Source organism: Pelodiscus sinensis, chromosome 28 (assembly GCF_049634645.1).
Source record: "Pelodiscus sinensis isolate JC-2024 chromosome 28, ASM4963464v1, whole genome shotgun sequence".
NCBI lineage: Eukaryota > Metazoa > Chordata > Testudines > Trionychidae > Pelodiscus > Pelodiscus sinensis.
Window position 1 is genome coordinate 8,558,043 of NC_134738.1, and position 27,604 is coordinate 8,585,646.

Sequence of the window (27,604 nt, forward strand, 5' to 3'; positions counted from 1 at the left end):
ACAATATACTAAATGGTAAGGTACCCGAAATCAAAGATGGCAGCACACAAAGCCCTAGCTCGAGAATGATGATCCCAGCAATCACCATGACATGAGAGAACAGATAAAACCCAGACTGGCTTCCCGCTCCAGGCAGGAAAAAGGGTTCTGTATGAAACCAAAGAGAATGTCTTTCCCCCAAAAAAGTTTTCAAAGTTGTGATTGGTTAACTCAAGCAGGGACGTGGGGATGGTGTTTTGGAGAGGAGAGTAAAGTGGCCGACTTATAATGAAATGCTGATACAAAACTAGCTTTGGGTCTGTTATGTGTGTGGGGAGCGGATGTGTAACACCGTAGTATTTCTATTCCAGGATTGCTTAGACACGCCAGCTGCAAGCGGGATCCCATTGTGTCAGGTGCTACATGTACGTCGTAAGAGAATTGACTTTGCCCCAAAGACATTTCAGGCCAAAGCCCACAAAGGATGGGAGAGAAAAGCAGGAACAGAACGCAGGTCATGTGACTTTGTGTCTGGCGTGCTATGCATTGGGCCATACTACCCCTCATTAAATGCAGGTGGCTGTGCAATCTACAATTCCCTCATTCAAGTGAGCATTTAAAATGAATTGCTGCAATATACAGAGCTTTTCTCATTCACATGCATTAGAGCGATTCTTGCATATAACACCTTCAAGCCCCAAAGGATCCCAAAGGCTACGTCTACACTGCAGGCTCCTTGTGTCGTCCACACTGCCATATGCTTTTGCGCAAGAGCGTGCATGGCTGTGTGGATGCTTTCTTGCACAAAAAAGCTCTGATGGCCATTTTAGCCATACCAAGAGCTCTTGCACAAAAAGGCTTATTCCTCGTAGGGAGTAGGAATAACTCTTGCACAAAGAGCCCTCTCTTCTGACGATCTACTGTAAACTTTCTTGTGCTAAAACAGGCTTGTAGTGTGGACACTCCGCAAGTTTTTGCGCAAAAACTCCGCAGTGTAGACATAGCCAAAGTGTTTAACTTAAGTTCAAGCTAGAGCAAATTGGCATAAAATCCCCCCATCTCCATCAAAGGACTTTGTTTACATCCAGCCACAAAGAAACCTATGCTGTTAGATAACCTTAGGAAGATGGATTTTTACGTATTGCTGAAGTACGTCAGTTAGAAACTGAGACTTTATTTCAATTTCACTCCCCTTGCTACTGTCTTTTTTATCTTCTGAGTATAGCCCAGGTATCCAGACTGAACTTCGCTGCGGTAATAATGTTTCTTTTCAACAAATAGGCTGTGTCTACACTGGCATGAATTTCCGGAACTGCTAAAAACGGAATACTATTCCGTTTTTGAGTTTTTCCGGAAAAGGAGCGTCTACATTGGCAGGCTGCTTTTCCGGAAAAGCGTCTGTGGCCAATGTAGACGCGCTTTTCCGGAAAAGAGCCCCGATCGCCATTTTCGCGATCGGGGCTTTTTTCCGGAAAAGACTACTGGGCTGTCTACACTGGCCCTTTTCCGGAACAGTGTTCTGGAATAAGGACTTATGCCCGAGCGGGAGCAGAATAGTTTTTCCGGAATAGCGGCTGATTTTGTACAGTAGAGCGTCGTTGCTTTTCCGGAAATTCAAGGGCCAGTGTAGACAGCTTGCAGCTTATTCCGGAAAAGCGGCTGATTTTCCGGAATAAGTGGCCCAGTGTAGACACAGCCCTAGAGTTCTATGCAAATAAATGTGCCATTTGTCAGCTTCAGACCCACAACGATCACACAAAACCCTCTAAGCCAGCTCCTGGGCTGATGGAAACCAGCATAACTCCATTAATTTCAATGGCCCTCAGTCTCTAAATGTACCTCCCCTAACCACTTGTCCCTTAAATTATGCGAGCAAAACCATTTCAGGTTGGTGTTAGTGGCTCCCTTCATTAGTAGCATTTCTAGGGTGTTTCCCAGACAACGGGAAAATAAAAGTGTTTGGCTAGAGCGATCAGCAATTTTAGAAATCAGACCAGAAATCAGGAGTTGGATGTTTAATTTGGGAATGGACCAAGCATGGAGGATGGACCCAGCTTTCCTAAAGGTGGAGAATGCTCCGATTCAGAGCAAGTCTTAAATTCTTTACCAGTGAGATTTTCATAGGCACCAAGCCCACTGACTCACAATCCCTTAGGCACTTTTGCATCTTGAACTCTAGGGCTGAGATTTTCAGATGTCCATTTCCCATGAAGGTGAAGAGGAACTGGGCCTAGAGAGCTAGCCAGCTTTGAACATTTCAGCCCGGGTCTTTTATCAAAGACGTGTAAAAACCTCGTCATTGTTCCTGCGTGTCAGTTCCAGCGCTCAAGCCATGGCTGTTCCCAGAGTCACTCTCGTCTGCCGCCCTTCAAACAGCACGTGCAGATTTGCTCATCAATGTCTCTCTCTCTCCAGTAAATATTTTCTTCCACTATTTGATCTGAGGAAGTGGGTCTGGCCCACGAAAGCTCATCATCTAATAAATCATCTTGTTAGTCTTTAAAGTGCTACATAGTCCTGTATTTTGCTTCAGCTACACCAGACTAACACGGCTACATTTCTGTCTCTCTCCAGTAGGTTGAAATATAATTGTTATAACAAACAAGTCTATTGGGGGAAAATAAGTCCTATGTAGTGAACACACGCTGCACAGTTCAGAGCCTCAGACCCCACATAGCAGTACCCGCCAAGTCCAGATAGTCAATGATTATCTTCAGTATAAGAGTACTGTGACCCACCAACAATGATGCTCACTGCTTTTGAAATACTCTGGAGTTGCAATTTGCCTTTAGCTCAGCTGTTCTATGAGCCTCCAGTTCTCCTCTTCTCTGGGGAAATCCTTTTCCTGCTGAATGGGGGGAAAGCTTAATGAAGCCCATTTAAATAATTTTGCTCATCAGTGAATCTTTCTACTCACCCAGGTGTGAACTGAAACTTTCTCAAACTTTCTCCGGGCTAATTTCTCAAGGCAATACTTTTTAAACAAAGCTCGTAATGCCAGAGACAAGCTTGTCGTAATTTGATTTTTAGTGTTTGTAATATTGATGGGTAATATCGATGTTTATGTTTACACATTTTCTCTCTTTTTATTGATTTAAATTTTTACACGTACAGGGTTTAAGCTTTTTTTATTCTTTATCCGTTTAAACTTTCACAGCTGTGAGAAATTATGGAGGGGGTTGGCTGATAATTATTTAATGATGGTAGCCACTGAGATGTGAAAAGTTAAATCACACTGATAACATTGAAGTGAAATTAGAACCATTAAAACATGTCAACATTTCATCAAAATAAATATCCTGGAATCAATGAATTCTCAAGCAGCACTTTTCTTATTTTTCCTATATGTCAATTTCAGTTATTATTGATGGAAATATTTTTCTCTTGTGCATTGTGAAATTGGCTTTTACCAATGTTTACTAGTAAAAAATGGCATACTTCTAAGCCATATCAAAAGAGCTGTTACAGCTCATTTTTCAATTAACTCATTTTGGGGAAAAGCCATATTTTTTGATGCAGAAAAAATTATGCTTATCCTTTCCCTTGCAGTGCGGGGTCTCTATTGACATAAAGGCCTGAACACACATTTATATGATAGCTATCAGAGATGTGACTGCAGCACTGTAACCATAAAGAGGGTTGCTTTGATCTAACATCAGACAATAACAGGGAAACCGTGGTAACATGGTCAGCAAGCACAACTGAACGTGAGAAAAGTATTATTATTCACAGTTTAAAATGAGGAAATATGAGGCACGAAGAGTAAGGGACAGCTCTACAAAGGGACTTATGTACCTTAAGCTTAGATTTAGGCACCTAAATCCCAGTTCTATGCACCAAATCGCCTGTGTTGCTGTCCTCTAACCCTGTAGATGGCGCCACACATTCATCGCCTACATTTTTGCTGTAAACATCAAGTTGTGTGGAGTCCGTCGACAAATGGTACTTTCGTGGATCCTGGCCTAAGTGACTTGCCAAAGATCACACACATCACACACACATGAACCCACATTTCTTGAATCCCTCTCCAGTGCCTTAAACCTTCCCTCAGTGAACCTACCCTGCCATGACAAGGGGTGTGACTTCACTGCATTGTACACTCAAATCTGCAGGGCCCAGGCTTGTGTATTTGGTGTTTCCAAGCACACCCTTGAGTTTCCGCACCTGGACACAGGGCCTTCAGCTGTGCTTACACGTTTATAATGCCCTACATAGAGCTGACTTGGGTTTGTAGCTAGAGCAGCATCCACACTGCAAGTTGATAGGCGGACCCAAGACAGACCTAAGAGGGTCCTTGGCTTGCTGACCCAAGTCATACTGATTGGTGTGTTTATGGAAAAGGGGCTTTGGCTCACACCTGAGTCCTAAGTCAAAGTCCTTGCTTAGAGTGCTGAGTAGACATACCCTCAGGTTAATACCATCTTTTAAATAGGAATATAAAAGTGTCAACCATGTCTTTGACCTTGAGCTTCATGGTCTTTCACTATCCATGATCTCCTCTCAGCAAATGAATTTCTGTCCCTGTGGACTGGAACTGCAGTCTGGCACCGTCTCGCCAAAAGGGAGCAAAGAAAAAGACATTGGTCTTAAATGAGGCGTTTCTTCCTGAGTATGCTACTGGGAAAAGTCACGAATCTAAATTTCTTTTGAATTGCGCAATTAAGGGTGTGAAGTGAATGTGCCATGTTAGAAGGTTTCTACATAACTAGACCCCCAAGGCTGAGGAAACATCAGCTCCATTTGCTTCAAAACCTCTTGATCCTTTCATTTTGGTACTACTGCCACTCCCTCCAAGTCCTCTAATTCATCAAAAGTTGGATCTGAACCACTTTCCTTTCTCATCATGGAAACTGGGTGAAGGTGATACCCCATGCAGATGGCCAGCGTAAGGCTATGGACCACACCAATCCAACTTAAGCCTCAAAATAGACTCTAACGAGGCTTTATTTTGGCTCTCCAAATTTCACTCTGAGAGAACACCAACAAGTCATGTAAAGAAGATGTTTAAGCTTTATTTACACCAACGAAAAAATCACGCTCTGATTTATAAGAACGTACACAGCAGATGTATGTTTCTCAGCATGAGTTTATTGTAAGATGCAGAGCATGTCTTTGATAAAGATGGCTGGAAAATGCCAATTGTTTTTTAAAAGAAAGTTTGTAGAACAATTTTTTTCTAAATTTCCCACAAAAATATTTTGGCTTTTCAGTGAAAAACTGCAACTGCAACTTTTTTTCTAGTCGTGGTATTTTGATTTCATAGAATCCTAGGTTTGGAAGAGACCTCAGGAGGATTGAGTCCAACGCTATTAAAAGCAGAACCAATTGCGACTAAATCATCCCAGCCAGGGCTTTGTCAAGCTGGAACTTAAATATCTTCAGGGTTGGAGATTTCTCCATTCCAGTGCTTCACCACCCTCTTAGTAAAACAGTTTTTTCCTAATATCCAACCTAGCTCTCTCCCACTGCAACTTGAGACCATTGCGCCTCATTCTGTCATCTGTCACCACTGAGAATCGCTTCTCTCCATCCTCTTTGGAACACCCTGTCCACTCCTTTCAGGAAGTTGAAGTCTGCAATCAAATCCCTCCTCACTTTTCTCTTCTTTAGATTTGCCTCCTTTCTCTCCCTATTCCACCCAATTTTCCAGTGGCAAAACTGTCTGTGTTTGTTTTCAATTTTTCATCAAGAAACTGAAAAACTTCAATAGAAACAAAAAAAAGTCCATACAATCAGTTTCAGGGGGGAGGGAGGGAGGAATCCATTTCCCATTGTAAAACGGTTGTGATGGAATTCTTTCAGCCAATTCTAATCTTTAATTGTGATCAAAACAAAAGCATTTGAGAGCTCCTGCCCTCATTTGACTTTTCTTTTCATTCCAAATACCACTCATCACACTGAATGCTCATTCCAATAAATGGCTTGCTCTTGGCGAACTGCAAATTCAATTCTCTCTAACAATATCTCCTAAACAGGCATGTTATGGTTGTGAAATGAAAAGACAAGATACTTCAGGACTCGGAGACACTGAGATCTCACATGAAAAACAGAGTAACATGATCATTTTAGTAATAAGGCTTCCTTCCTCCTATTTTTGTCTGGCTTAGAATCATAGAACACTAGGGCTGTGTCTACACTGGCCACTTATTCTGGAAAATCAGCCACTTTTCTGGAATAACTTGCCAGCTGTCTACACTGGCCCCTTGAATTTCCGGAAAAGCACTGACGATCTAATGTAAAATTGTCAGTGTTTTTCCGGAAAAACTATGCTGCTCCCGTTCGGGCAAAAGTCCTTTTCCGGAAAACTGTTCCGGAAAAGGGCCAGTGTAGACAGCACAGTAGTGTTTTCCGCAAAAAGCCCCGATCGCAAAAATGACCATCGGGGCTTTTTTGTGGAAAAGCGCGTCTACATTGGCATGGCATCCTGCCAATGTAGACACGCTTTTTCTGGAAATACTTATAACGGAAAACTGTTCCGTTTTAAGCATTTCCGGAAAAGGGTGCCAGTGTAGACGTAGCCTAGAAGTGGAAGGGACCTTGAAAGATCATTGAGTCCAGTCCCCTGCCCTCATGGCAGGACCAAGCTCCATCTAGATCATCCCTGACAGATGCCTATCTAACCTGCTCTTAAATATCACCAGTGTTGTCTGTTTAGCTGTCGTTTGCTATTTATTTGTACTCCACCTAGAGCCCGAAGCAGAGCTGGAACCTCTGGGCCTTCTAGATTATTACAAATAAGAAATACCATCTTTAAAATACCTAGCCGGAACAAAATGGGCAAACTTCAGACACTCGAGCATTTGTGAACCTCTTGAGCTATTTTTGAGCTTTGCAAGGTTTGGAAAAATCTCTAAACTTCTCAGACCATTTTCTTTCTGTAATTTACTCCCATGGGATCTTTTGTTTTAAAAGGAAGACTGTGAATAATGAGAAAATAATATTCAAGCTCAGGAATGAAAACATTTGGGATCCTCTCAACTTCACATGCTTTTTTGATGTTCTCAAACACTTTTCTTACTCACAGTAATGGCCAGCGGGTTACAGGGAGCTGTAGAGACTAGAACATGGGGTCTGGAAATCAGAGCTTCTAATAGCCTCAGCTCTGCAATTGATTTTTTCCTCACTAACTCGATGAGCGCACAAACTTTGCTTTATTGCAGCACACCAGTTTATAAAATGGATATTACTCCCCCAAATCCAGATATTTAGCGACTTCACATGGGTGTTGTGAGACTAAAGCAATTAATGTTTGTTAAGTACTTTGGGATTATTTCCATACTCGCATCTAGTATTATTTCATCATTGCTGCTTCCCATATGTCTGATGAGAAATTCAATTCGTATCACTCATCTCACTACAATGTACACAGCTTGGAGCCTTTAGGAAAGAGCATGAAGCTTTTAAATGGTCTTTAGGTACAGATAGAGCCAGATTATCAGTTGGTGTAAATTGGCTGATAAAATTAATGGAGCGATGATTATTAACACCAGTCTGATCTCTACATTTTCAGTGCTGAAGCCTGGTCTGTACTGCCCGTGTTCAGTGTCGTCTGGTCAGGGTTCTTGGGGCTGTCCCGGCGCGCTCCTGACAGGGCCTCTACTCCATTGGTGATGATAAACTTTCGGCTACGTGCGTAGTTACCTAGAGTGTTAGACCCCATGCACTTGGGTCAACACAGGAGATCTCTGAGAGCCCCCGGAAACGACAGATGCAGGCAAGGTTTGAAATCAGTCGAGCAGGTTTATTGTCAAATGCGAAGCTCTCACGGTTGGTAGCAGAAATTCTCAATGCTACACCACTGCGCACTCGGCCCGTGTTGACAAGGTGCCAACACATAGCAGGCCTATTGCCATACAACAGATATTAACAGCGGTTAAGCCACTGGGCATTCTGTATGTTTAGGCAACGACACCTGCCGTTCAGGTACCTTGTGCGCCGCCCCTCCCCCTCCCGCCAGGTTGGTCGGAGAGTACCCTTTGCAGTGTCCTTTTATAGATTGGTACAAACAACTTACATCACTTCTTTACGTACCAGGTTGCTACCTTCTGTTGCCTAGTTACCACCCCTCACCTTAAGGCGGGCTTACCTTCTATCCTTCATCTTGTCAATTTCGACCTGGTCCTGAACCCAGATCGGTATGTGCATAGCTTCTAGGGAGTCTTGTACCAAGACATTCCTTATTAAGATGTTCTGCTACTCCCTTTTTGGCTTACAATCTGTACCTGGTGCCTCCCTATGTCCCAACTTATCCAATCACACCGTTATCACTAGAGCCTCTTTCCTGGCTCCTGTGTTGCTGTGTTACTGAACCAAAGACTTGCTCACTAGATTGCAGGTCTGTTGCTGTTTTCATGTTACAGGCCTCTATTCAGGCCTGCTGACTCCATGTTACTGATCCTCAACTTACTACTCCTGTAAGGGGGGCTTTGCTTCTTGACCATTGCACCACACAAAAATTTAATTCCAGCCCAGTTTTGACTTTCACATCATAAGCTTCAGGCCTCAAGGGAAATAATTCACACACAGAGACACACAAACTCCTCAGCCATATAGATTTCAGCTTAGTCCAACACAGGGAAGGATTGTCGAAGCACTGTGACTAAGACAGTGCTCAGAGCTGGATCCCATTTAGGCAATGATTCAGGGCTGAGTTTTGAGACCACAGGAAGGAAAGCAGACGATCTTCAAAATGCATACGTGTTTTTCATCCCATTTAGAATCATAGAATCATCATAGAATCATAGAGCTGAAAGAGACCTCACGAAGCCACCAAGTCCAGCCCCCCCACCCACCAATCTCAACTAAATCCACCCAGCTCGGGCTTTGTCAAGTTGAGACTTAAAAACCTCTAGGGGTGAAGATTCAACCACCTCCCTGGGTAACCCATCCCAGTGCTTCACCACCCTCCTAGTGAAATATTTGCCACATTCGGTCAAAATCAGAGCTGGGGTGGGAGGTTCAGTTTGTTTTGGCGGGCAATTCTGAAAAGTAAGGGGGAGCAGTGTTTCTTAAACTTTTTAAGACCGAAGAACACCAAACAATTTTTTTGTATGGGGAAAAAAGAAAAGGAGGCTTGCCCCTTTAAGGGCGGCCATTCCCCAAAAGCTCCCAGAGAAAAGTTGTTGAGCAAAAAACAAGCACACGACAACAAAAAATACAAAAAAAAGGAGGCTTGTCTCTTTAAGGGTGGCCATTTTGAATTCTGTTCTCTCCATGGCATACCTCCGACTGCCTTGTGCCACGAAACACACTTTAAAAAAACGTTGCGGGGGTGAGGGGGAGAGGAATTATTTTGTTTGACTCAAAATGAAATGTTTCTTTTCAATGTTGAGCTTTTTATGAATGTTTATTTCTTTAAAATTAAGTTGAAGGGAATTTCCAAAACAAAAACTTGTTCCGAATCGTCGAATCAAAATGTTTCATTAAACATTTTGATTTTGTGTGTGTGTGTGTGTGTGGAATTTTTTCTTGTGTATTCTTAAATGGAAACAATTTGGTGGATGCTGCATGACTCGGTGAAATGTTTAGTGTGGCCTGTCCCAGGGTGGTCCCCTGGACAGATCATAATCACACGGCACATCACAATGGGTCTGTTTTACCACGGCCACGTTTTAGTCACTGCCTCTGGTGAAATGTATACGTAGTTACATTCCTCCAGCCAGCAACTCCACTTGCTTGGTACAGAAAGGTAACAATTGGTAGCCTCAGGATTCCTCCTGGCAATTTACTTGCTCCCAGCTGCTGAGGTTGCTTCCACCTCAGATTACCTCTCAGCTCTCAGTTAATTGATCTTTCAGTCAAGTCCCAGTTGACCTATATTGGTAAGAATTGAATGACAGTCAGCAACACCCTGTTACAAACCCAGATCTTCATTTTCCTCCAGGAAAAAAAAAAGGTTGGTTAAAAATGTTTACCCAATTCTGGTCAAACTGGCATGATCGTACCTGCTAGAGAGAAGAAGGATGGTCTAGTGGTTATGCTCCTGGTTCAGAACTTTACAATCTCATGGAAGTGTTGTAAAGAAAAGACATGAAAAATCATGAGGTACAGGGATAAAATAGCTGTAGTGGCCATATACAGTACCATAGATGAATTGGCAGTACCAGTTGTATTGTGGGAGTGTGTAAGGGTTCTCAGTTAAGGATCAAGGCCCTGTTGTACTAGACACTGTACAGTCATGCAGCAAAAGGATCATCTCTGCCCCAAAATCATGTTGTGACAAAATGTAACAGGTTGGCCAGCTACGGTAGGCAAATGGTAAGAAAGGCTGCGGTCACAGAGAAGTAAAGTATCTTACAAGGAGGAGTCACAGCTCCTGGCCTGCCCAACCATTGTTCATGACTTAGAACGTGACAATAATGGCACCCGTGTCTCATCAACCATGTCTTATATGAATAGTATTTATGTATAATCTGTCTCTTCTCTGTCAAGTGCTACTTAATTCTCCAGAGACAATAGCACTTTGTCTAATATCTGTGTGTGTGTGTGTGCGTGTGTGCACGTGTGCGTGTGTGTGTGTCTCAATTTCTCTCTTTCAAGGTAGGTTGTTGTTTTTAATGATCAAGCCTCGGGAAGATCATTAAAAAAGCCAACTATTTTGGGCATCCAGAATTATATTTTGTACTCTGTCATTCAAACTCAAGAAGGGAAACACCTCATTAGCCCATTGTTTCAGCTTTTTATTTTTATGCTCTGATTGATGGGTGAATTTTTCCCACATACTGTCGTGAGCTGTTTCCAGTGGTTTCTTGCTGTGCCTTGAGTGAAAGGAATGGAATAATCAGTGATTTGCTCTGTTATGCAGCGTCTGTCGGCTGCTGGTCCATAAGGCTGTTCCTCGTTCCCCTCACTTTCCCTGTGCAGCTGTCTAATTGATACTCTTTCCATGCTGTTCTGCAGGGAGGAGTTTTCATTCCAATAATATTGTGCAAGGAGCGTTCTAATAATAATTCCTTGCGCTTCTCTGTCACCTTCCAAAGCACTGTGCAAACATCCGTGAATTAAGTCTGACAGCATCCCATTATTACCACTATACATGGGGAGCTGGCTAATAGAGCCACAAAGCATGCACAAAGTGACACAACAAACAAGGCAGAGTCAGGAACAGATGCCTGACTCCCCAATCCTAGACTTTCACCACTAGGTAATGCTTCCCCACTCAAAGATGCTAACCTAAAAATTGTCCCTGTGACAGCAAAATGATTGTGAATCGGGAAAAGAGCTAAATTAGGCAAATGGATTAATGCTACTCAACCAGCCCTACTTCCAAATAAGAAGAGGTTCCTTTATCTGGTTGGATGCTGGTTAAGCATCCAAACCATTGTAAAAGGGATAAAGAAACTCTTCTCAGTGCAAGGAGGAAACATAAGATGCTTAACCAGCATCCAAACCAATTGTGCCTCTTATGTTTCCTCTTTCCACTGCCATCCAGGGAAGTCTGTGACATCTGACTGCATATTAATAGGAGACCATGTTGACTTTGACATATTGGAATAAACCAATGAGCCATCTAGGGCAGCAGAGTGTCTCAGGCGATATCTCCTGCAGTCAATAGAAAAGTCCAACTCCTTTCCTGCCTGTCCTTGGAGGCATTGCACCTGGAGGAGCTTTTCCACATCACTCAGCACGTTTCTAGTCACTTCTTGGTTGAGATGGATCCAGCATAAACCTGAAAGACAGCAATTCAACAGGCCCAAAGAGCCAGAAGCAAAATGTCAGCCCCGCAATGCCTTATCTAAAGACACAAATCCCATGCTTAACTTTCTCCAACTTCTTCCTACACCAGACACGATTTCCTAGTGAAATCCCCCAACCCTTCAGTTAAGTCCCACTCCACCTCCCGCTCCTCAAGGAAAAGAAGAGGATTTTGCAATGCCACCAAATACTGGCACATGGGGACAGCATGCAATATCTTTGCTTAGCGAATCTATCCCCAAATCCAGGGGGGCATAGCCTATGGGTCATGGAATGTCAGGCACTGGGTCCAAGGTGACAGCAGAGGGAGCTGCAGCAGGCTACCTTCCTGTCCTGGCACTGCAGACCCCACTGTGCCTAGAAGGGGCCAGCAGCTGGTCCCACTCTTGGATGGGGCTGGACTGACTTGCCCTGCCCCCACCCTGGGCATCAGCTCTGGGGACCGGTGCCTGTGGGCAAAAGCAGCAGGCAGAGCCACTTGTGCACCTCTGCCTAGGAACCAGCTCTAGTGCCAGCCACTTCAGGGGCGCAGTGCTGTTCAAGGTGCCAGGACAGGAAGGAAACTTGCCTTAGCCCCCCTGCTGCACCACAGAGGAAAGCCCATACCCCAGCCCTCAGCACCAACCTCCTGCCCCAGCCCTGAACCTCTTCAAACCCAGAGCCCCCCTCCTACACTCCACACACCTCATCTTGACCCACCCCGAGCCTGCACCCCCCCCGAAACCCACCCCCATCCAGAACTTCTGCTCACATCCTGAACTCCACTGCCCTGCCCCCAGCCTGAAACCCCCATTATACTCCAAAACCCCACCCCAGAGCCTGCACCCCCAATGGGGCCTGCACCCCCCCCCGAAACCCACCCCTGCCCAGAGCTTTCTCTCACATCCTGAACCCCTCTGCCCTGCCCCCATCCTGGAACCCCCATTATACTCCAAAACCCTCATTCCCCCTCCCCAGAGCCTGCACCCCCAGTGGGACCTGCACACACACACACAAACACACCCCGAGACCCACCTCCGCCCAGAGCTTCCTCTCACATCCTGAACCCCTCTGCCCTGCCACTAGCCTGGAACCCCCATTATACTCCAAAACCCCATCCCAGAGCCTGCACCACCCCCCCCCCCCGAAACCCACCCATGCCCAGAGCTTCCTCTCACATCCTGAACCCCTCTGCCCTGCCCCCAGCCTGGAACCCCCATTATACTCCAAAACCCTCATTCCCCCTCCCCAGAGCCTGCACCCCCAGATGGAGCCCCTTCCCCCCCCAACCCTGTCCAGGCCCCACCCCATAGCCCTCTCTCCAGTCCAAAGATCTAACTGGGTTGGGTTGTGGGCATCAACAGTGTTTGTCAACCGGGGGGCGAGGGGAAAGGTTGGAAGCCCGCGGCTCTGTGTGTCTCTATGAGCAATTATCAGCCCCTATTATTTCCCTCATGCTCGTGCTAGCCGGCGAGCCTTGCACTTCTTTGCACCCAACAGAGCCTTGTGAGACTGGGGGGGCTCTTTTCCCCCAGGTAACTTCGGCTGACATTTGCCTGCTCCCTTCAGGGCAGTTACTAACTCCTTACATTTGTGAATGGGGCCTTTCTGCCAAGTAGCTCTCTGTCCTGCTTGACATGGAAACAGGCACTTTCTGAAGTCTCACTCCTTTTCCCAGGCGAAGCCGGTAAATCATCTCAAAAGACAGCAGGGGCGTGCTCTTTGTTTCTGAGCAATACGGCAATGGCAGGAGATTACGGTAATGGCAGGGGAGAGTGCCTGCTGTAGCAGCAGAGCGGTAAAGTTGCTGCTGCTTCTGGATAGGGAGGCGCTGAAGATTGCGAGTGGGAGGGGGCGGTGGTTCCCGAGAAGCTGGCCCCGAGCCCCGCAGGCCCTGGGACACGAGGAATTAGTGCAACTGTGAGTCACCAAAACTCCAGGGAGGTTGAAAAGGAGGTGAAAGGCTGGGGGACTCTCCGGCAGTTTCCCATCCCTGCATGCAGAGGAGACTGCAGTGCTGTGCTGTGCCCTTCCCGGATGCTCAGCAACAGGAGCTGTGCAGCCTTCCAGAGACCAAGGAGGTGAGCCTGGGTGAAGGGCAGAGCGAGGGCAGATCTCAGTGCGGGAGATCTCTAGCCCCCAGGTTGAGGGTCCAAGGTTGGGCTGATTGGGGGGCATCTGCATATTCTACCTCCTTCCTTTCCTGCCTCGCTTCCCTTTTTTCTGCTTCCTCCTTTCCTTTACTGGCGGGGAAGTTTTATTTCATGCACTTGGGGATGAAGTTTGATTATTTAATACCATTTTTCCATCATCAGCCTTATAGCAACTAACAACAAATCCTAAGACTATTCATCACGATACATAGTATCAGAAGATGCTTAAAACTATGGGGGCTTAATTTTTCTTTTACATGCTTAAGCAAACCCTACCTTTTCCCCAGTGACTCAAGGTCTCATGTCCTCCTGTAGAAAGACAAATGTCAATGTAACATAAGAGGCAAAACAAATTCCCACAGGGCACAGAACTACCTTTTTATCCCCACCGCCTCCCTGCATCTGAATTGAGCATCTACAGGTGCTAAAAATAAGGGTTTTATTTTTATTTCCCACCCAAAAGAAAAATACGGAGCCAAGAATTCACAGATGAGATGATTATTGCTGATGGAGTGTTGGGAGTGTTTAATCTGATGGGAGAATTAATTTGCAAGACATAATACAGTCCATCTTGCCCATAAGAATTTACCGAGGTCCTTCCTAACTGGGAATTAAGATCTATGTTGCTATTGATGGCCTTTCAAATATCTGATCAGTGCTTTAAAAGGAAACCTAGACCATCCCTCACTGTTATAAGCAATTATTAACTGTCACGTACAACTAATCTTCATATCCTTTCTGCCTCATATTTCTATCCTCAGCCTCACATTTCCATTAGATGTATCTTTTTCCCATCTTTATTCGGCCTCCAGATGTTTTGAAATGCTATTCCTAGTGAAAGCTCACTCTTTCTGCAACACCCCATGCATTTCACAAGTGACTTTCCCCGATAGCTTTCTAAAATCTATGGCTTGTGCCTACTAATGAACAGTTTGATGAGTAAGGGAGTCACTTTGCATGGTGAAAAGACTCTTGACTAAATTCCGGACTTGCAGTTTTGATTCACAATCAGTGTCTAGTTCTGATTTATTCCTTTGTATTTTTAATAAATGGTCCCCGAAGGCAAACTAATAATCAGGGTTGATTACTTTAACCCAGTGTTTCTCAACCAGTGGTACGAGTACCCACAGACGTACTCGACAGAAGTCTGGGGGGGTTTGTCAACACAACTGAAATTAGGAGAAAACTGATTTTTTGTTTTAAGTTTTATTTTATTTTTGTACTTATTATTATTATTATTATTATTATTTATTGTAATTATGCTTTATTATTTGTGTACTTTTTACACCTCAAAATTTCATCGCCCACCCGGCTACGATTAAGTTTTTTAAACAAATGTGTTGAAATGGTAGAAAAAAAAATGAGTATGCCTGAAAACTGTAGGTTCTGGGTGTACTTATAATTTTTTAAAGGGGGTACTTATAATTTATTTAGAGGGGTACTTCATAAAAAAAGGTTGAGAAACACTGCTTTAACCTAAGGTCAATGGAAGGCAGCCTTGTGCTGAGCGCATAATACTGTTTCTTAGTTGTGGAGAGGTGGTTAGAAAAATTGATCAGGCAACAAAAATTCATCTCGGTCTTGGCTGTCTGGAGCAATATGTGCCAAACTGCAGGAGTGTTCACCAGGCGGAAGGGACTGGGATGTTATGCTATGTATTGTAGCGCGGATGGGGAAGGTTCATTAAAATAGATTCCCAGGCTCCAGAAAATATGTCTGTGTGGGAAAGCACAATAGTAAGAAGCCATGGGCTCTCTGAATCATGTTGTCCATGTGTTTTTGCCTTCTTTAAGGGGCACTGTGTGAGAGAAGAGCACAGCATCAAAGAGTCTTCAACAAGGCAAACCTCCCTTCCCCTTTTTGCACGTACAACACGCTGGTGTTAATAAGGCCAGATCCTCAGCCCAGGCGACCAGCTGGCAAGACAAAAATGTTTCCAGAGGTCTGGAAACTTTTGATCAACAAGTCAATCCCATGAAGCCTGCTACGCATGAGCATCCTTCTGCTGGAAAGTCCCAGCGCTGAGGGAAGAATCTAAATGAAGACACACGGGATTTTCGCATGATTCCCTTCCTCTCTGCAAACTGAGTCTGGCTGTCTCCAAAAAGCAGGAATGAGTCCAGCCCTGCAGCTCCATTTCCCCTGAGACCACTATCCTGGAAAGGAGGCGAAATTGCCCCGTCGGTATCCCCACCAGGCACCATTTAGCTGAAGCGCCTGCCTCCCAGGAAGAACCCAAAGGAGGCCAGTCTTGGAAAGGCTTCCAAACTGGAGCTATGGGGCTAACCAGCTGCCAGAAGCACAGAGAAGAGCAGAGGCTTAGAGAGAATATTATGGATTTTCCAATATGTTTCTGGACCCCAGTTACTTAGCCTGGTTCTGGGTTTCTAAGCCATTATTGGAGTGGTTGGTGTTAATCTCTAGAATAGCTTTTACCAGCACCACCTTCCGAGAGTTGATCTCAGCACTTTAGGCAGCAGAAAGACGAGTGCAGCACCCGAATCGGATGAGCACTGTCCCCTGGCAGCAATGGTTTTCCTCCCTGGAAATTCCACGGACTGTTCAAATTGCACCCAGACTGTGGGGATTACGGACAATTTGAAGGCCATATTATTGGGGGTTATTTTGGGGGGGCTGATTGTTTTTGGGGTGCTGGGTAATATTCTGGTTATCCTATCTGTAGCCTGCCACAGACACCTGCAGAGTGTGACCCACTACTACATAATCAACCTGGCTGTGGCTGACTTCCTCTTGACTTCCACGGTCCTGCCTTTCTCAGCAACCTTTGAGATTTTGGGCTACTGGGTCTTTGGGAGGATCTTCTGCAACATCTGGGCAGCTGTCGACGTCCTCTGCTGCACGGCTTCCATCATGAGCCTGTGTATCATCTCTATAGACCGATACATTGGAGTGAGCTACCCCCTGAGATACCCAGCTATCATGACGGAAAAGAGAGGGCTCATGGCTCTGTTGTGTGTCTGGGCTTTGTCTCTGGTGATCTCCATTGGACCTCTCTTTGGCTGGAAAGAGCCCGCTCCAGAAGATGAGACCATTTGTCAAATCACGGAAGAGCCTGGTTATGTGTTGTTCTCTGCTTTTGGCTCCTTCTACCTCCCCTTGACCATCATCCTGGTGATGTACTGCAGAGTCTATGTGGTCGCCAAAAGGGAGAGCAAAGGCCTGACTTCTGGCTTGAAAACAGAGAAATCTCACTCAGAAGAGGTGACCCTCCGGATTCACTGCAAAAACACCTCCACAGGGAGCGGATCTACGCCCAGCACAAAGAACAAAACCCACTTCTCTGTGCGTCTCCTGAAGTTCTCCAGGGAGAAGAAGGCAGCCAAGACCCTGGGAATAGTCGTGGGGTGTTTCATACTGTGCTGGCTTCCTTTCTTTATAGTCATGCCAATTGGTAAGTAAAACAAAATGTCTTAACCTTTTATAACTTCTCTGAAAGGTGTGGGGCGGGATTTCTTTTTGCCATGCCATGGGTTAGAACTGGTCAGCAAAACTTTGACACTACCATTTCCCATTGGAAAATGCACATCCATCCAAAAGGAGACACTTTCCAAAACCATGTCAATTTCACCAACAATTTATGTAGTAAAAACTCACAATGTTGGTAATGTTTCACAATATTTAAAAATCTCATTTTGACATTATTGGAATGAAATGGCTTGAGGTTTGTTTGGGTTTTTTCATTTTGAAACAACCGTTTAGCTTGTTTACTATATAGTTTTAAAAGCGAAAATTGAAACAAAACATTTTTCCTTGATCTGAAATACAAACTTAAAATCAGAATTTTTCTTTGCAGTGAATGTGACACATGTCAGGTTTTGTGACTGTTTGGAAGGAAGCCAGTTTTGAATTCTTCTGCAAAGTGGAATTGTGTCCCTCCTCTACAGACATGATGTGCCAAATCTTTAGCTGGTGTAAATGGACAAAAGCACCATTCTCTTGGCAAACTTAAGACCAGATTTTTTCAAAGGGAGCTCAGGGACTAGCCTTTCAATTGCTCAGTACCCACAATCAGGTCTGGATTTTTCTTAGTGCTCCCATGGACAGATTTTCAAGAGATCAAGCATCCAAAGTGCTGAGATCTGTTAAAAACCTGGCAATATACCTTGGTGCCTACATGAGAACTGAGTTCTTGATCATCTGCTCTTTAGAACTTAATCTAACCTTTCATTGAAGCCCATGGAAAGACTGCCATTGATATCAATGGGTTTTGGACTAGGTTTTTATTGCAAAAGAAATATTTTAGCTTTTCTGGGCATGTCTAAACTAGGAAACTATATCAGAATAACTCCTGAAATAACAAAATCAAAATCAGGTGTCCTCACTCCAGGAAGCCTCAAAATTAGTCCAAGGCAGGCTCCATTAATGTGGACACGCTACCCTGACTTAGAGCCCCAGAAAGCACAGGGGAGTAATTAGTCTGAATTACTCTGGGGAATAGTTATTTCAAAATAGCCGCACCGGAGCATCCACACTAACGCTATTTTGAAATAACTATTTCGGAATTAGCGTTATTCCTTGAGGAAAGCAGGAGTACAGATTTTGAAATAAGCAGCGTGGTAGTGTGGACACTCAAAATTGGGAGATTTTGAAATAATGGGCTTGGTAGTGCGGATGCTCCGCTTATTAATTTGACCTAATGTAGACCAGAGCTCTTTTTGTTCCAAAAATGACAGAGCATGAGTGCAAATATATTTGTCTTTGAAAAGAATGACTCACACAGTTCTTTGCTATTTGCAAATGATGGAATGCCATACAGTTTCAATATTTTAATGCATCCCCTTAAAAAAACCTTATTCTGCAGTTTAACAATATTTGGGATGTAGCACCAGAATTGCTAGAGTAGCAGAACAAATGGGAAAAAAAAGAATAAACCACTTCAAAGTTTAGCCCGTTCTGCTCAGAGTTAGGATTCTTATGGTTTCTGAATATAAAGGCCAATGAGGAGTCCTGTGGCACCTTAAAGATTTATTAGGGCATATGCTTCTGTGGATCAAAACCACTTTGTCAAATGCATGATGTCTTGTAACTGACGACGTAGTTTTGACCCACAAAAGCATATGCCCAAATAAATGTTAGCTCTACGGTGCCACAGGACTCCTCGTTATTTTGCAGATACAGACTAACACGGCGACCCCTCTGCGTGTATCTGTTGTTACAGATTTAGAAGCTCGATTCTCAAACTTCAGCATTGGAAGGGAGTTTTTTAGAGAAAATAATTTTAATACTTCCCCACTGTAATAGAATCCAGGATTCCACATGGCTTAGATGCTGCAGTGGTTTTTCCCCCTCTATTTTGGGGATACAAGCAAAGCACATATGACTGAAAAAGAGACTATCATTTATAAACTACGGTTATTAAATTAGTTCTTGTCCAAACTACTTAAATCATCCTAACCATCAGCAAGCTAATCTCTTTGCGGCTGCCAATTTATGCCTGAAAACGCTTAAACAAGAGCTTTGAAATTGCGCCCTTATGGCAAAGCCTTATACAATTTCAGAAGCATGAAACCAATAAGTCTCCATAGAAACTTAACAGCATTTTATGGAAATTACCCTAAAAACCAACATTGTGAAGTGGAAAATTATCTCTTTCTTCTATCGCTGCCTTGTACCATCTTATAGGGCTCCAGAATAGAGTTGTAATTCTCAACCAAATTCTAAGGGAAAGTTTTCAAACGATAACTTAGAAAGGTGACCATTTTCAATTAACTTCTATAGGATTCCAACATCCCATTTCATTAAATCTCTTTGCTTTTGTTAGCTCATGAAAGTCAATGGCTGCAGAATCTATCTAATGCTGTCAGCTGAGATGCTGGTCAATACTGGAAAAGTATTGGGAGTGAAGCTTTCGGCATTACATAAGGACTGCTGGTTCTCTCTGCTCGGAGTGTCATTCCGTTGGAATGTTCTTTGCCACAAGATGTCCCAAACATACCCAAAAAGGGTCTGAGTGCACATTGCACACACTTTTGTAACACAAACCCCAAACTGCAAATGCGGTTGACCACACCGAGTGGTAGCTGTTGATTCATTTGGTTTAGGTTAAAGAAAACGTCTTTATTCAAAACTTAGCTTCGCATCTTTGATCCCTTAAAAGGAAAATTTCCTAAGGTTGGTCTCCCTATTTTGACACGGTTTTTCTCTTATTTTAGAATCATATAATAAATCCTTCCAAAAATCTGCCCTTTTTGTTAAAATGAAAAATAAGAGCGCTAAACAGAAATGCAGCACAAAGAGACGTCTTATGCAAAACCATTGGAATGTTTCCATTGTTATGTCTTGATCCAGGCTATTTTCCTACATTCTTGTATCACGGTCCCATAATCTTTCGCTCTTTTTTACAGAGCTTTCCACCTATAGAATACAAAGTGCTTTGCAAGCATCCTTATACCCATTTTTCAGGTAGGAAAACTCAGACATAGTGAGGGTTGGTGAGTTGCTCAAGGTCACAAAGGTGATTAAGTGGCAGAGACAAGTTTAGAAGCCAGGTTTAGAAGTTTAGAAGCCAAGTTTAGAAGCCGATTTCAGCAGTTCTAAGCACTAACAACTGCATTTGAAGCAAATGGGACCTTCAGGGTCTTAACAGCCCTGGCTAGAAAACAAGCATTCCATTACATGAAAAGTTTTGACGATCCACACTTTGTACAGACCCTAGCGCCTTGGCGTCATCGTCCATGACTGCGCTTAGGGGTGTTACTGCAATACAGATTAATGATAGTAATAATAATTAATAACTAATAATAACAACAATGCTTCCCAACCTGTCCCCTTTACATCCTTTGCCACATTATGCAAACATAGGAGAACCCTCAAAATACCCCTTGGAGAGAGGTGGAAGTGACCATTTCGGTGAGCCCATAGTAGTGATGTTATGATGTTTGTGAGAAAATCAATGCAATGCCGATCCCTTTAGCAGGATATGCAAATTGAAAACGTCGAACAGCCAAAACAAAGAGACCCGACACCAGACCCTTAGGGCCTAGTGCAATCTTGCCCTTTATGGTAATGAAACGACTCTATGAGGAACGGCTAAACAATGTTAGTGGAGAGGTCTCTTCCCGTGTAGAAGCTCAATGCAAGTTGGAGTCCACAGATCGATCATCATAGGTTATATGGAGAATTATATGGGCCTATGGTGCCCAGCACCAGGAATATTCCTGGCCCAGGGACCCTGCTCCATCAAAGTTTGGGGTCAGGTCTCTTCCCTGGCCCCAGCTGCTGTATCTACGGGCTCTGTGCATCTCTGGATCCCACCTGCCATCCCTGGGTGATTTAAAACACCCCAGGGACCCCTGCCATCACCGGGGGCAGCACAGCAGGGCTAGAGCAGCTTCCTGCTGCTGGCTCTGCATTGCTGCTGGCATGTCCCTCATGCTCTGGGATTCTTTCTGTGTGCTGCTCCTAAGTCCTGAAAGCAGTGCCTGGAGATGCACTTCCAGCCAGGGTCACAGGGGCATGCAGCTTAGGAGGGGAGTCATTCCCAACCCCAGGGGGCACAGAGCTCAGGGAGTCAGCCCCACCCGCAGGTGACTATGGGAGGACGGTGGCTCTGGCAAGCCATGTGGGCAGTGGGGGGCAGGGGTCTTGGGGGAGCCCCTGGCTGTCCTGGTTTTACTTAAGGAAATATGGTCTGTGGCAGACCAAAGGCAGCCAGCTGCAGCAGTTTGGTGGAGGGCGGGTACGCCAGGAGTTGGGATCCTGTTCCCTGCATAGGCTGCCAGGGTATGTCTACACTACGAAGTTAATTCGAACTAACGGACGTTAGTTCGAATTAACTTTGATAGGCGCTACACTAGCGCTCCGCTAGTTCGAACTTAATTCGAACTAGCGGAGCGCTTAGTTCGAACTAGGTAAACCTCATTCTACGAGGACTAAGCCTAGTTCAAACTTACTAGTTTGAATTAAGGGGTGTGTAGCTCCTTAATTCGAACTAGTGGGAGGCTAGCCCTCCCCAGGTTTCCCTGGTGGCCACTCTGGCCAACACCAGGGAAACTCGTATGCCCCCCTCCCGGCCCCGGACCGGGAGCTTAGGACATGGAAGAGGCTCTCCCCCTCAAGCTAGTGACTTGCCTGTGTTGAGAATGGCTCCTTACGCGTCAGGGAGAGACACGAGGCAGCGGGAGGGTCACTGTGAGTGTCTGAGGTATACTAGAAATCCACCAAGAAGCCCCAGACCCAGGGAGCTCGACCGGTCACGTCCCCCTCTGTTGGGTCGAGCTGACTGGAGAACAAGAAGTCTGTTTTGTGACCGCTTCAGAAGTTTAGAAAAAAATGCATTACACATGGGAACGAACAAGCCTGCCCTTGTGAATGTTTTTGCCAAAGGGGTAAGGTCAAGACAGCCATTTTCTATGCTGAAAGAGCCGTTTTTTGATTGCCCTTGCTCTCCGTGTCTCTGTCTCTCATATCAAGCAGAGTCCATCCTGGACCTGGCCAGCAAACAGCTCATCCAAATCAATATGTCTCCACAAAATGTTTTCGCTTTGATGAAAACAGCAGGTCTTGGGGGAAAAAAAAGTCTCAAAAATATTCCAGGCAGTTTTAGCGCTGAGCTTTGCCCTCCCCCTTCCCTGACAACTCTCCGCTTTCTCCCCTCCCCTGAAAGGTGGTGCCTCACACACCTCTAAAGCAGAATAGACTCCACAGACCCTTGCTTATCCTGGGCCAGGACACGGGGGACCCAAGTGGGGACTGACTCAGCAGCACAAGCTAAAATGAATAGGGAACCTGCAAGAGCCACCAAGTAATTTGTGTCCATCAACCTCTCCAGACAGTTCCTATATTAGTCAGGGCTGGGCAAGATTTGGCCCGGGGGCCGGATTTGACCCAGCTAACTCTTCGATCCAGCCTGCGGACGGCATCTGGCCACTTTCTATTTATATCCTGCTGCCACCGAATTTCCAGGCAGTGTCTCCATCAGCAGGATCCTATTTAAATGGCTCCCAGCTGCGCTGTTACCTCAGCAGGATCTGGAGCCGTGAACCCTTCAGAGAGCCATAGCAATCCCGGACGGCTGCCAGGCAACAGAGTAGCAACGGAGCCGGGAGCCCTTTGCTGTGTTTTAATTCAAAGCCTCCGGTCCCAGACAACTCTGGGAGGAGTCTAGTCTCCAGCCCCGCCCCTTCTGTCCCAGGCCCCGCCCCATTCGGGGTGGACCACATACCAAAATTCATTAAGTGTCCCCCTTGTGGAATTTATTGCCCACCCTGCTTAAGTGCTGTCTCTTCTCTGCCCCTAGAATTTGATGCTGCAAATGACACTAAATTTACCCAGCATTTTTTGGGGGGGAAGGAGGAAATAACATGAACATGCTTCATGGAAATCATTGCTCTGGGGTGGGGCTGGAGAGGGGTTCCGTATGCAGGCTGCCCTGCGTAGAAAGGACAACCTCCACCCTCCCTCATCACAGCAGTTTGGGGGCAGGTGAGAAGCACCTCTCCATGGCTGCTGCAGCTCCAGCAGGCACAGCCAGGGAGATGTGCCTGTCCCCCAGGTGGGGCAGCTCCAGGTTCATCTGCCCCCAGCCAGAGTGAGGAATGCAGTAAACTGTGCACTTTCCCCTCGCTCCCTGACACAGGAGAACAGCCAGCAATGTTCCTGTATGAATTGTGGGGTTGAAGCCCCCACACCCGCCCTCCCTAAAGGGTGCCTGGTGGTGGGAGACTCGAGGCTGGGGCAATCTTGGAGGGAGGTCACCTGTTTGGCAATTCTGTCTCCTTTTTGTATGCTTTTCTGAGCTACAATCCCATTCCAGGCGCATCCCATTTTCCTGGCACAACCAAACCTTTACCCTGCTTTAAGATACAAGAGGAAGCTACATACCGAATTTGGTGGTTCTAGCACTTACCATTTAGGAGGAGTTCTTGAACAGACAGAAAGACAGACACAGGGTATGGCTAGACTTTATACCTTTGGTATTCCAAAAAAACTCCATCACATCCAGGGAACACATTTGCTCTTCCGCTTTTTTTTGCGTCTATACTGCGGCCGCGTTCTTTCGGAAGTAAATCAAAAGAACACGGCAGTTTTTTCAACCACGGAAAACCTCATTTTAAGAGAAGAATGCCTTTTTCCGAAAATGTTCTTTCAAAAAAAGGCGCTATGTAATGCAAACTGTGCTTTTTCAAAAAAGAGCATCCAGATTGCCTGGGTGCTCTCTTTTGAAAAAGCGGCTTGCTTTTTCGAAAGTACTGGCTGTAGACTAGACACTCTCTTTCAAAAGAGGCTTGTAGTCTAGACATACCCCAACCTTTGGCCCAGTCTAGACAGGCAAATGTCAGAAAAACCTCTTCCGACAAAAGTATTGGAAAAAGCTACGCAAAATGAGGAGCACATTTTGCAGCGCTTTTTCCGACAAAGGCTGTGTCTAGACTACATGGCTCCATCGATGGAGCCATGTAGATTAGGGTTGTAGGCAAAGGGAAATGAAGCGGCGATTTAAATAATCGCCGCTTCATTTAAATTTACATGGCTGCCGCGCTGAGCCGACAAACAGCTGATTAGCTGTTTGATGTCGGCAGGGGAGCATCCAGACTAGCGTGCTGAGCCGACAAAGCCCTTTGTCGGCAGCCCCGTTATTCCTCGTGGGATGAGGTTTACCGGGGCTGCCGACAAAGGGCTTTGATGTCGACAGGGGAGCGTCCAGACTAGCGCGCTGAGCCGACAAACAGCTGATCAGCTGTTTGTCTGCTCAGCGCGGCAATCATGTAAATGTAAATGAAGCGGCGATCATTTAAATCGTGGCTTCATTTGCCTTTGCCCAATAAACAAATCTACATGGCTCCGTCGACGGAGCCATGTAGTGTAGACGTACCCAAACAGATGTAGTCTAGACAAACTCTCAAATATATAGTAGATTAGCACCTTCCTTTAGACTCAAGTCCTTGGACAAAGCTCAATTCCCACTGCAGGAACTGACCCATTTTGAAGAAATTCTGCCTGGTTTCCCCTAGGCTGCCCAGGGAAGGTGACAGCCGTGGCTGTGGACAGCCTTCGGGTCCCCATGTTTGTGGTGTGCCCATTCGGTTGCAAAAGATGGAAGAGCAATTTAAGTCTGCACCCACGGCGCCCACACGTTAATGGTGGGTCCGTAGTGTATCTGCATGTGCCACTTCTTTCGTACAGGCCACATTGCATCTGGGTTGCAATGCAGGGGAGAACCGGGATGTAAGAGCCTTTCTCCTTGTTTTACCCCTGTGAAGAAACCAACCAGGACTGCTTGGAGGCTGCTTGCGATAGCTACCCTGCGGAAATGCACCTTGCACCCTGCCCAAGGGGAGTTGGGAGGGCAGCTCCCAGCATGTGCTGTCCTGGACTTTGCAGACAACTCTGAGTGGAGTCAGCCTGAATTCACAGCTCCTGCTGCACCTCCTCACCCCAAGGCAAACTGGGGCTTAACGCTTTCACCCAGCATTGGGGGGTTCCCTCTTGGAAACCCTGCGCTGCTTTCAATAGCTGCCTGTCCACTGGCAAAGACAGGAGTCTGCTCCTGATTAGAAATTACTACAAGAGCAGCTGCGTCTGCAGGGAGAAGTATGATTCATGCCATCACAGGAGGTGGCCAGGAAGAAGCTTTTCACTGCCCAAGCGGTGATACCCCCCCGCATGCCACCTCTCTCTCCGTACAAAGTGTCCCACTTCTTTTCCGCCCGTGCACAATGCAACGCTCGGGTGGACGCTCAGACGTCTGACCTGACAGTTCGCTTTCTTCTCCTTCAACGCCGTTTTGCCATCCCTTCCCCCGTGGTAGCCACCGGCGCGTCACACACGGCCCCTATTAGCCTGGCTTTACCTTCCCGCATTGTTTACCTCCGTTAGAATCCTGCTGGGCGCTGATAACAGCTTGAAAAGCTTTTCAGACCCTCCCCCCACACACTGGTCTGTGACTGACAAGCTGGTGATGTGACAACACCCAGGCATGCTTTTCCAATGGATGAGATGAGCGCAGGTTGTGTATTAATTAGCAAGGGATTACAGCCTGTGCATTCATTTACATAAACAGAAATACAGCACCTAATTGGAATGATCTTGTGGCGACAGCATGGGATTCGGAGTCCGGAAAGCTGGATTCCCTTCCCAGATCTGCCATCCTCTTCTTTTCAAATACTTCAGCAATCCCTTAACATCTGTGTGCCTCAGTTTGTCCAGCTGTCAAATGGGATCGTAATTCCCAACATAGCAGAGGCTGCAATATTGGTCAGGTGCTTGGAGCTCCCTGCATAGTCAGTGCTCGAGAAAAGCAGCACTGATCATTTCTGCTCTTCAGTAGTTGAAAATAGTTGATATTGATCGCTTCAATCTATTAGCCAGAGGAATGGCATGACCCAGAGGGTGGAAGCTGATGCTAGACCAATGCAGACTGGAAATAGGGCATTTCTCTTTTACAGTGAGAGTAATTAACTACTGGAACATCTTACCAAGGGCCATGGTGGGTTCTCATCACTGGCAAGTTTTTAAATCAAGATGGGTATTTTTTCTAAAAGCTTGGCTCCGGGAATTGTATTGGGGAAGTTCTGTGGCCTGTCTTACATTGGGGCTCAGACTAAATGATCTGACCTTGGAATCTATGAGCAACAGCGCACACAGCTGAGTAACACAGGCTGGTCTGGAGTTAGGATTAATAGTTCTACAGCACTTTAGGGGCACGACTACACAGCAGGGCTCGAGCCGAAATAAGCTGCGCAGCTTGAGCTACGTCGAAGTCGCTTATTTTGGATTTTGGGGCGGTCTGCACAGCCAGGAGCGGCCCGAGGCCGGCTGCAGCAGCTGGCGCCCTAGGCGGGGCAGCAAAATCACCACCCCTGCCTGGGTGGCCGTCAATAGCCATGACCTCATCATGTCATCATGGGGCGCCCGGGGCAGGGGCGCCCTAGGCCACTGCCTAGCTCGCCTAAGCTCATGGGCCACCCCTGTGCACTGCAGGAAGTCCAAGTTAGAGCCCTCTTCCTCGAACTGCCCTTATGCCTCATAAAATGAGGGTGACAGGGGTCGGAGGAAGAAGTCCTCCAGCTCAACATTATTTCGACACGACGTCCAGTGTAGATGCGGACTAAGTCATTTCGGAATAATGCTGCTGTGTAGACCTAGCCTAGGTGAGCTTCATTCCTCCAGAGCTTGGATCAGTCAGTTGACCACATACAAATCTGTGTGCTTATCAAAACCGGCTGCCGTTGTACATCTGAGCCAGACAGCTCAGAAGAACAGGTTTCCTGACAGACTGAAGCATTTCTGCATCTACATCTGAATGGGCCTGCCATCAAACAGGCCTGCCTCAAAGCCTCCTCCTTTTTGTCTCTACCAGAGATTAGAAGGGAACTGTACGAGTATCTCCAAATTGGGAGAGCTCAGGTTGGGTTCTGGACATGGGTGAAGGTTTGATGCACCCTGGGCTGGGATGGAGACAATTTGGAAATGGTGCAGAACAGGGGTTCACACCTGGGTATGCCAAAACTTGCAGCAGGGCTGAAGAATGTTGGGGTGCGAAAGGGTAATTCATGGCAGTCTGTGAAGTGCCTCACGCCGGTGGGAGCTATTGAGAGAGATCTCAGGCTGTCCTCAGGCAAAGTGATAACGCAGGACCTTCCAGGAACAGTAGGATGGGGGGCTCCTTGGGAACAGACTAAGTTGGGATCCTTGGGAACCAGCTCCACAGAAGCAGAGCAGGACAACTGATTGCTGTCGGCCGGACACCTACTCTAAAGGGCTGGACATTCATTGGAACATAGCTGATGGTCCCTCCAGGAGGCTGAGGGTAGACACAGTCATGGGGACATGGTACT

The 27,604-nt window shown here is 45.9% G+C and overlaps 1 protein-coding gene across 3 annotated transcripts in view; it reads left to right on the forward strand.

Moving 5' to 3' along the window:
• ADRA1A (adrenoceptor alpha 1A) overlaps nucleotides 1-27,604 on the forward strand; it is a 136,873-nt gene that overhangs the window by 72,972 nt on the left and 36,297 nt on the right. Inside the window, exons 1-2 of one of the 3 annotated variants that reach the window (XM_075910704.1) lie at nucleotides 9,515-9,874; nucleotides 15,599-17,217. In XM_075910704.1, the coding sequence (XP_075766819.1) occupies nucleotides 16,335-17,217 (883 nt within the window). In that variant the 5' untranslated portion in view covers nucleotides 9,515-9,874; nucleotides 15,599-16,334. Of the gene's footprint in view, nucleotides 1-9,514; nucleotides 9,875-13,410; nucleotides 13,734-15,598; nucleotides 17,218-27,604 lie in introns of those variants that run through there. The other 2 variants (XM_006114177.4, XM_075910705.1) reach the window with 2 other exon arrangements.